The sequence below is a fragment of the Episyrphus balteatus genome, chromosome 1 (genome assembly GCF_945859705.1).
Source record: "Episyrphus balteatus chromosome 1, idEpiBalt1.1, whole genome shotgun sequence".
Lineage (NCBI taxonomy): Eukaryota > Metazoa > Arthropoda > Insecta > Diptera > Syrphidae > Episyrphus > Episyrphus balteatus.
The window spans coordinates 166,061,728-166,072,229 of NC_079134.1; the positions used below are offsets into that span (position 1 = coordinate 166,061,728).

Genomic DNA, 10,502 nt, shown 5'->3' on the forward strand with positions numbered 1-10,502 from the left:
TTTACTGTGTTTTACATAAATATGGCTATAACTTTTTTCCCACAGCGAATTGAGTCTTGGCGCCATATAAACAATTGACCTACGCAAAAATACCTTTCCAATGAGATATGACTCATCGTTATTGGTCTCAGGGCCAAAATTACCATTCTCCTTTCACTACATGCTCAAAAGTTTCAAAAAAATACAAAAAAATATTCTCCAAGTTTCAAGACGCTATCTTAATACTAACCCGACACAACTTAATTTTCAATATTTTCTTACAAAATATCGATAAATTATAAATAGTTTTGAACTGTTTTCCTTAAAAATTCGGTTAAACTGTAAATATTTAATATCATGAAAACAATTCATACAACGCTTCATATCATACCAGTACCTGCAAATAATAGCTAGGTATTTTGCTCAGAAGGTTTAACAGGCTGTTTTATTAAAAACGAAAAAAATTATGTTCAACGATGAGTCTCATATTTCATGGTTAAGTCAATGCGAAAAATTGTCAAATTACGAAAGAAGATAATCCACAATATAGATTACTATCTTAAACCAAGCGTGGTAGCGTTATTTCCTAAAAAAATCCCCAGTCGGGCTGGTGAATCATCAAATAGAAAAATTGAAGCTATAATCAGCGTTTTATAGCCAACTGATTGATAGTTTTGGAACCAAAAAAAAAACAATCCACTTTTTTTAAAACTGAAGATGATTTTAGAAATTGTTTATATTACATTTTTTTAAATATTAATTATTTCTAAAACACATTAAATGGTTATTCCTCAACTACAAGAGAGGTAAATTCTTCGTTTCGGGTTTAGTAAATGGCAATGTGTGGTCTGGTAATCCAAAATGCGTAATTATAATAAGTGTTCTTTACAACAGAGCAGTGATCGTCTAACTGAATAATTGGCGCAACAGATTTTCTGTCTGAAACTCCACGTGAAAAGACAAATATTATTACGTGCCAATTCATTAATTTCAACAAACAACTCAAATTCTTTGAAATAGACATTTTAAGTAGACCTTGAGTTAAGATAATAAAATAAAATACGTTTCCTTTTGATAAATCGAAAATAAAAATAAAAACAAAACTTATCAACTTTTAGAGATTAACTATAAAAATCCCCTTTTAAACTTTTACCACGAAAAAATAAGTAAACAAATACATAAGTGCCTACATACCTACTTGTAAATAAGATCCACCATCGGTCATTTTTGTGTAATCTATCGATTTCTCATAAAATCGATTACAATGTCAAAATGGAAATCTAAATTTAAATAAATAAAAAAATTTCCTTTAAGCCTTTTAGAAAATTGATTGGCCATATTTTTAATCATACTATCAATTCTCGGAATAAAATCAGGTAATAAAATTACAGAACCTACGTACTTTTTTACAAAATTATACTATGTCTAAATAAATTTATCGATAACAACTATTATGACAGTTTCTTGGTAAGGGTATGACTTACGTGTATGTCTATGGCAAATTATTAAAATAGAAAAAAAAAAAAAACAACCTTTATCACATAACTGAGGAGTTTTTTTTTTTTTTTGTTGATAAGATAAAAAAGTTTTATTTGTCACCGGCTATATTTTTGCTCTTCACATAATGTACAAGGTACAAAATAACAAAAATAGGTAAGGTATACAACCTGTCACAGTGTAGAATATACTCGAACACTTTTTACATTTGTATTGTTATCAGAGTTATCACTTCTTTGGTTAAATAAAACCAACAGGTATTATGACAATAATTTTAGTCTTCGTCTTTTCTCATTAAGTAACGGATTCATATTCGTTGAATATTTATTTATTCATTTAGTTCTTAAAAAAACTATAAATTATAACAAATTAAAATGAGTAAGTATAGTGAAAGTTCTATAATTTTTTAAAAAGTGTTAAAAATTAGTTGTTATAAAAAAAGTAACTAATCCTTACCGAAAAAATACACTGAGTGACACATTCGATATTAAGCGCAGGAAACAGAAAACAAGATCCTGTACCAGTGTACAATTTATTATTTGAGGGTTGAAAGTCCTTAGCAAAGAATCTCAATCTTGAAAAATAAGCTCTAAGTTCATATACATACACATACCAAGTAGTTTCAGATAAAAAGTAATTCTTAAGAATAATTATAAATGTTTTCTTCGAAAAAAAGTGTTTCTTTTTAATTTGTTGTGTTCTTTTAATGCATTTTTGGAAAATTTATTATAAAACTAAAAAATTGTTCATGTGTTGATTTTCAAATCAATCAAAATGTCATAAGTTGTTTGCAATTTTATGATAATTACCAACTTTAATTTTTTTGTGCTTCTTCGACCTTTTTCGGAATACTTCATTTTCGAAATATCAAATTTATTAGTTTTATAATTTTTGTCACACTTGGTATGCCATTTTAACCGAGTGCTATGTATGCCGTTTTGGGTTTATTTATAATTTAAGTTTTAATTCCGAAAAAACTGAACTTGCATACATTAACTGCTTTCTTTAATTTTTGTATACCTAGTGTTTTGTCAAAAAATTTAAAAAAAAAAATAGTATGGGGTCTACTTTATGAAATGTCAAATTTTTGACCTGTCAAATTACAAATAATGGCTTGAAGTTGCTTGTCGGTGCTGCCAGACAAACTAAGAATAGTATTTACAAAAACTTCTTATTCTGTTTGATTCTACGATTTCTATTAAGGGGTCCAGTGTACCTAGGTGGGTCATTTTTATTAAAAATCTAGAAAATATGACATTGTTTTGTGATGTATGATGTAGCAGTAGAATCTAGAATGAACATCACATAACAATTTTATGTGAAATACATTTTTTTTTTTTCATAAATTTTTTATTTTCTGACGCTTTCCTCTAAAGGGCACCAAGATCAATTTAATGTAATGTTGAATGGCTTGTAACCAGCGGACCAGCAAGACGCTTTCACCGATATTTATTTTTTTAGATTTATCGAACAGTCAGGTAACAAGACTGGAAGATATAATTTCTTATTCACTTGCAAATGCAGTGAAATTACTGTTTTCAAATGAAAACTGACACACTTTGATGGTTGAAAAAATCTAAAAATAGGTTGACTTACATTTTTATAGGTTATCTCTTCCATGAACTCGTTGCGATCAAAAAAGTGAATAAGTAGTTTTGTTTGTTTTAGCAAATAGTATTTTATATTTTATCTTATCAACAAAATCCAAAGTTTGTTTTAAATCATAAAGCTAAAAGTAGAATAAAGTTCTAGGAAAACCTGTAATAATCCAAAAAAAAAAAAAAGTAGATAATTGTTGCACAGCAGGTGTCATACTGTCATATCGGCATTGCCCATTGCATTTAAACGTGATTAAATAAATAAATTTATAAATAATAATCCATTTTGTTTATTAATAGCAACAAAAAAATAGTAGATAAATTGATACAAACAAAGTAATTTAACTTATTTTCGTTGATTAGAAACTGATAAAACAATAAAAAAAAAATAAAAACATTATCATTATCACGTCGACCAATTTGTTATTTTCTATATCGATAAGTTTGTTTTCTTAGAACTTGCGATAACAAAAATTTATCAGGACAGGTATACGGATATTTTAATTGAATAACAATTTTTTGTTTATCGATTTTTCAATATTGTTTATGATTGATGATGACTCAGAAAGCTTAAATATGTCAAGCCCTCCACTTTTTTATGATTTCCTATATTGATTGCAGTACTTACAATACAACCTAAACCACTTTCCAACTTGAATTTTACTGATTTCAAAAGTTTCAAAACAGTTGCATGCATTTTGGAATATATCGATTGTTATCGATTGATTTTTGTCGTTTGCCCATCTCTAGATTAGGAATTCTGTTTGCACCCTTAGAATCTGTTTACAAAATGGAAGATTTAAGTTGGAAACACATTTTGAGACAGTTTGTTTACATATGGGAGTTTTGAGGAGGGTGAAATTTCAACGAAATTCAACGAAACATTTATATTTAACGACAAACTTAACGTTAAAGTAAATAACAATTTTTTAATTTTTGCTTTTTTTTTATTTCCAGGTGCCAACTGGGTCCCAACAAATGTTTACTCTGGAGTACCTCCAATGGCCGTCCAAGCCGGTCATGACAGTGATGGTGATGCGATCTTTGTAGGTCGTGCCTACCACAATGGTGATCTTTTGCCAGCCAAAGTAGTACCAAACAAAAGTCAGGCCTATGTTGCCTGGGGAGGTGAAGAAATCAACAAGCACGACGTTGAGGTCCTAACAGGAACCCATTACGTTTGGTTGCCATCAAGCTGTGGTTCAGTACCTCCACATGCCGTCACTGTTGGACCAACCTCATGCGGTGAACCACTCTACATTGGCCGTGGTCATTGGGAAGGCAGTCTTACCCCCGGTAAGGTGCATCCTTCTCACGGTTGCCTGTACATTCCATACGGTGGACGGGAGCACAAATTAGACCACTACGAAGTTTTGGTTCAACCAGAAACATGGGTTTCCGCCTCGGGAAGCTATGTTGTTCCCGGAACAGTTCATGCTGGTCAAGATGCCGATGGTGACGCCATCTATGTTGGACGTGCTTACCATGAGGGCGATTTGTTACCTGCCAAAGTTGTGCCTAGCAAGGGATGTGCCTATGTTGCATGGGGTGGACAAGAACATGTCAAATATGACTTTGAGCTATTGACTGGTTATGGATACGGATGGATGCATGGTTCAGGTGAAAGTGTTGCACCTGGAGCTGTTATTTGTGGGCGTACTTCTGATGGTGAGCCATTGTACATTGGACGTGGACATCATTGTGGAAGTTTGACACCTGGAAAGATTCAACCATCTCACCATTGCTTGTATATTCCTTTCGGTGGTCAGGAGGTCCGAATTCATGACTATGAAGTTTTGGTCAGAAATTAGATTATAATGTAAAGTGGAGAGATGAAGTTGAGTTGTGGAGATATTAAGGAGTAAAAAGATGTGTAAATTTTTAAACCAGTTTATTTAATTAATAAAATTAATGTTTTTTTTTATATAAAATAGTGTTTTTTTAATATTTGCAATACTTTTGATAATTTTTTTCAACTACACTTGACTCAAGTTGAAGTGACTTTAATTTATAAGTCAACTTGAGTTCGTGCAGAAGATAACAATTTTTATTAAATTTGACTCTTGAACTATGTATTTAATTTATTATAGAATAAATAAAATTATCTTTTTTCATATAAGCTTTTGTTTTTTTTTAGACTGGTTTCTAGTTGATGAGTTATAACATGCACAGGGAGTAGAAGATAAATATAATTTTTAAGATTAGATATACTTTTTATGGACATAAAAACACTGGTATTGAGTCACGTGGTTATAAAAGTATAAAAGATAATTTATTTAAAAAAATGAGCAGAAGCTGTTCAAAAAAAGATTTAAGGATTTGCGAAAAGTTTATGGTGTTTACATTATTCTTTGTCATTTGTCAGAGACAGAATTATCTTTTCGTTGGGTATAAAAGGGTTAAGTCGTTTAGAAAGTTTGGCAGGTATGTATGAAAATCGATGAGCACTGACTATTTTTTTTTTTTTTTTTCAAATCTGAGTGGTTCGAAAGATTAGCACAGAATAGTGCAACTTTTTTTTTACTGCACCATTTTTTTAATTTTTTTTCAAAAGATACAGTAAAAAACTTTTTTTTTTCATATCAGAAACCGAGGAAATTATGATTTTTTTTTTCCTGTCAAAAAAGGTTAGCCCAGGATAGTCCAACTTTTATTATCGCTGTCCCTTCCTTAGTTTAAAAATTATAGAAGCATTATTTTGTATTCACCTCAAAAAACACAAAAAATGTTTTTTTTTTTGTTCGGTGTAAAAATCATTTATTTATTACTGTGGTTCGTTTGTCCAAGGTTAGCCTTGTTAACCACCATTCATTTTCATCATCAAAATTATAGTTGTTTCATTTATTAGAAAAAAAAGTACGCATACGCCACAGTGACCTTTTTAATAAAGAAAAGTTAATCGAGTGTTATTTTGACTTAGAATTCTTACTTGATTAAATGTAGTCCATATAACATTCCTGTTAAGAAGCTTTATTTGATTTGTTTTATTTCACCCTAAAAACTACGAAATGAAAAAATTTTTTTGCTGTGTAAAAATTATAGTTTTTTTTTTTTTGTGGTTTGCAATAGATATGATCAACTAGATAAAGCTATACTTATACTTAGTATAATCTATCCAATTTTTTTTTTTTCAAAAAGTAACAACTAATATAAAATGGTTTAGGATAGTGTTTTTCATTATTGTGTATTGTATTGTATCGTGTATTGCTGGATTACTTATACAACTTATTATTATTATAATTTTAAATTTTTGTATTACTTCTTAAAGTGAGGTGATTTCTTTTTCAGTAGGTACACGCATAGCCGTATTTAGGGGGGGGTTTTGGGTGTTTAACCCCCCCCGAAATTTTTTTTCAGAAAATCAAAGGATACCTATATTATAAACATATACAAGTCTAATATATGCAGCACTAAATGATTTGTTTTTGTATTTTAGTGATTTGATTACCTATATGAAAATCTCCCTTAAAATCACTACCAATTTTGCATCGTTGCAGAAGCTGTCGATGAAGTTTGTATAAAGGAAAACAAAAATTGTTTAGTCCATTACAAAGAGTTTTTATCTCTTTGACCATTTCCTTAAGCACTATGTTAACACCTTAAAATGCTCTTTTAAGAACCCTTTAAATACCACAAGTACTTATGCAGGGTTTTTGGTGCCGGGACTAAACTATGCTTTTTCAAAGGGTTTCGGTGGCCGAACACGAATCCAAAGACGGACTTATTCGATCACATCACGTTTTTGATATATTTCCGTTAGAAAATCGAAAATGCCGCTTTTTACCAGTTTTCAGGGTTATTTTTTAGCGTTTACTTATTTTTTTTAAAATTGAATTTGTAACAGTTTCTAAAAAAATTAGGTTTTGTCTCTCTAAATCCGTTTAGATCTTTTAAATATCTATTTTCTTCCTCGAGAAATCATAACTTGAAATCAAAGTGTTTGGGGCATCTCACATTTATTTGCTTTTAATAGCAAATATCGAAAAGTTCTGTACCAATCGCTTTCAAATTTTGACACAATTCTTTTAGAAACTGTTACAAATTTAATTAAAAAAAAAATAAGTAAACGCTAAAAAATAACTTTGAAAACTGGTAAAAATCGGCATTTTGATTTTCTAACGGGAATATCTCCAAAACGTGATAAGATAGAATTTTTCTGACTTCGGATTCGAGCTCAGCCTATAGAAAAGTATACCCTGGTTTCTGTAACAAAAACCTTGTTGACCAGTGTAATTAGCTCATGTGAAACAACTTTGATTATTTAAAATTTTTGTTTTTAAGTATTGCTAATTTCATTTAGAACTCATTAGATAGAATGTACTTGTACCTGTCAATTTTCTGCTACAAAATTTCAGTGCAAGAAAAAGTCAATTTTTCAATGTTTTATATATTAAATTGTACGAAATAATTTTTTTTATAAAGCCAATGGTTATAAATTTGTTTCTTAAAAAAAATTTTCTTGCTCGCTAACGCTCGCTAACGCTCGCAATTTATATCAACCAACTTATCACTCTTTGTACCTACAAAACTAGAGATGCCGCTGAATATTCGGCCATTTTTAAATTCGTTTACCGTAAGCAGGGCTTTTTTAAACTTTTAACTGCGAATTCCTCTCCTAAAAAATACTTAAAAAGGATATTGGCAAATTTTTCGCTTCTACACAGTTCAAATGACTATTTGATTTAGCGGGATTTAGTATCGACTGCAGTTACATATACCTAGTTGATACAAAGTATTGTGATTTCTAAAAAAAAATTTTGTTTGGTCTGAGCTAACCCCCCCCGAAATGAAATCCTAGCTACGGCTATGGGTACACGAATAGTATTTTTAAACCTTTCTCAACTAACCACCCTACAAACAATTCCAAAAAATTCCCATCACTTTTTTTTCGTTCAAAAATTATGACAAACTGAAATTCACATTTTTTTTTTTTTGCAAGAAAAATTTTTTTTATTTATGGTCATAATTTTGAAAAAAAGATATAAAAAATGTTAATGCAGAAAGTGTTTTGTTTTTTTGCTTAGAAGAAGTAGCATACATTATAGTTTCATAAAAAGTTATTTTCTCAGTTCTCCGACTTTTTTTGGTGGTCATAGGCAGAGTGCATGTTACTTACATGTAACATGAGAAAAACACATTAGTTTTGCTATTTATTATTTTGAAAAACTACTTTTTGCTATTCATATTTCTTAGTTGTGATGTTTTTGACCCGTTAATACCGAAAAAACATTTTTTAATATTGATTTTCACAGCTTGGGTTCGAAAGGGTTAAGTGTAGCAAAATGTATAAAAAATATATTTTGTAGAACTTTTACCTAGCTACAGAATATCGTTTAGTACCTACCTACCCATTTACTTTTTGGACCGATATAGTTCAAAAGATAAAAAATAAAAACGATTTTGGATTTAAAGCCTTAGTCTATCAAACAATTGCGTTTTGGAATAGAATATAATGTTTCGAGTAGTTACTTGAAAGACGCTTTCAACTTAAGATTTTGAGCCAGTCAGCTTCTTTATGTGTAGTCAATCACAACAAAAACATTACTGTTAAAAAAGGACCCAAGTTCTCCTATGTTGAAATTATGCTGGCACAAAAAGTACTGAGATGTAAAAGTGTACCAAGTTCTAAAGTTTGGGTTCAAATTCGTATCAATAAAATTTTGATTGTTTACTTGGCAATTTTTGAAATAACTTTAAAAATCGGTAATTAAAAGAAAAATTGTCAAGAGAACAATCAAAATTTTATTGATACGAATTTGAACCCAAACTTTAGAACTTGGTACACTTTTACATCTCAGTACTTTTTGTGCCAGCATAATTTCAACATAGGAGAACTTGGGTCCTTTTGTAACAGTAATGTTTTTGTTGTGATTTGATTTTTCTCTAACCATCATATAAATAGTTATGTATCTCCCTCCAAAAAGTTATTTATTTTAATAAATATAAAAGATCCAAAATTAAAAGGAACAAAAAATTCGACATCGAAGCTTTTTCTGAGGCCTTTGAAGGAAAATCCTTCATTAACTCGACTTCTTAATTTTACCATCTGACTCTATCTCTATTCAAACTTCCGAGAGTTGATGCTATTGTTCAGTAACGTAAAATTTCTTTGGCAATCGGATACAAAATTGAAATTGTATTGAATTATACTTCTCAAGGAGAAACGAGTGTTTTTCGCAGCTAAAAAAAAGTATAATTTTACTTTTCTGCTTTACAGTACCTACTGGAGAAATTCACAAAAAAATCTTTTAAGCCCTTATCGAAGCAACACAAGCTCATGAATTAATAAATAGTGTTCATTATGAGGAAGTATGTGGTGCACTCTTCACCATATCCATATAGGTATACATTTGTAGGTAGTAGGCACAGACTGCACTTTGTATATTGAAATCACAACAAAAACATTACTGTTAAAAAAAGAGCCAAGTTCTCCTGTGTTGAAATTATGCTGGCACAAAAAGTACTGAGATGTAAAAGTGTACCAAGTTCTAAAGTTTGGGTTCAAATTCGTATCAATAAAATTTTGATTGTTCTCTTGACAATTTTTCTTAATTATCGATTTTTAAAGTTATTTCAAAAATTGCCAAGTAAACAATCAAAATTTTATTGATACGAATTTGAACCCAAACTTTAGAACTTGGTACACTTTTACATCTCAGTACTTTTTGTGCCAGCATAATTTCAACACAGGAGAACTTGGCTCTTTTTTTAACAGTAATGTTTTTGTTGTGATTTCACTACTTTTTCCAAGGTATGGCTGTAGAATATAAAATCTCTATATTTGATGAAAATTCAGTGAAAATGGGTGGTTGCCACGCCCCCTGCCTGAAATTCTCAAACTTTAAATTTTTTCCTTTGTGTAAACTACCAGCTCCACCATTCTACCAAATTTCAAGATTCTACGACAATCAGAAGTGCTCTATAATATTTAATGAAAATTCAGCGGGAATGCCGGTTGCCACGCCCCCTGGCTGAAATACTCAAATTTAAATTTTTTTCCTTTGTATAAACTACCAGCTCTACCATTCTACCAAATTTCAAGATTCTACGACAGTCAGAAGTGCTCTATAATAATTTATGAAAACTCAGCGAAAATGGGCGGTTGCCACGCCCCCTGGCTGAAATTCTCAAGTTTTAAATTTTTTCCTTTGTATGAACTACCAGCTCTACTATTCTACCAAATTTCAAGATTCTACGACAATCAGAAGTGCTCTATAATAATTTATGAAAATTCAGCGGAAATGGGCGGTTGCCACGCCCCCTGGCTGAAATTCTCAAATTTTAAATTTTTCCCTTTGTATAAACTACCAGCTCTACCATTCTACCAAATTTCAAGATTCTACGACAGTCAGAAGTGCTCTATAATAATTTATGAAAACTCAGCGAAAATGGGCGGTTGCCACGCCCCCTGGCTGAAATTCTCAAGTT

At 30.6% G+C, this 10,502-nt stretch overlaps 1 protein-coding gene across 1 annotated transcript; it reads left to right on the plus strand.

The window, feature by feature from the left end:
- The first annotated feature begins 1,727 nt into the window (after positions 1 to 1,727).
- LOC129907033 (uncharacterized) lies at positions 1,728 to 5,005 on the plus strand. Its single transcript, XM_055983072.1, has 2 exons — positions 1,728 to 1,854; positions 4,032 to 5,005. Exons 1-2 carry the CDS (start codon positions 1,851 to 1,853, stop codon positions 4,883 to 4,885), a joined length of 858 nt encoding a protein of 285 aa, XP_055839047.1. The 5' UTR covers positions 1,728 to 1,850; the 3' UTR covers positions 4,886 to 5,005.
- Positions 5,006 to 10,502: the final 5,497 nt, after the last annotated feature.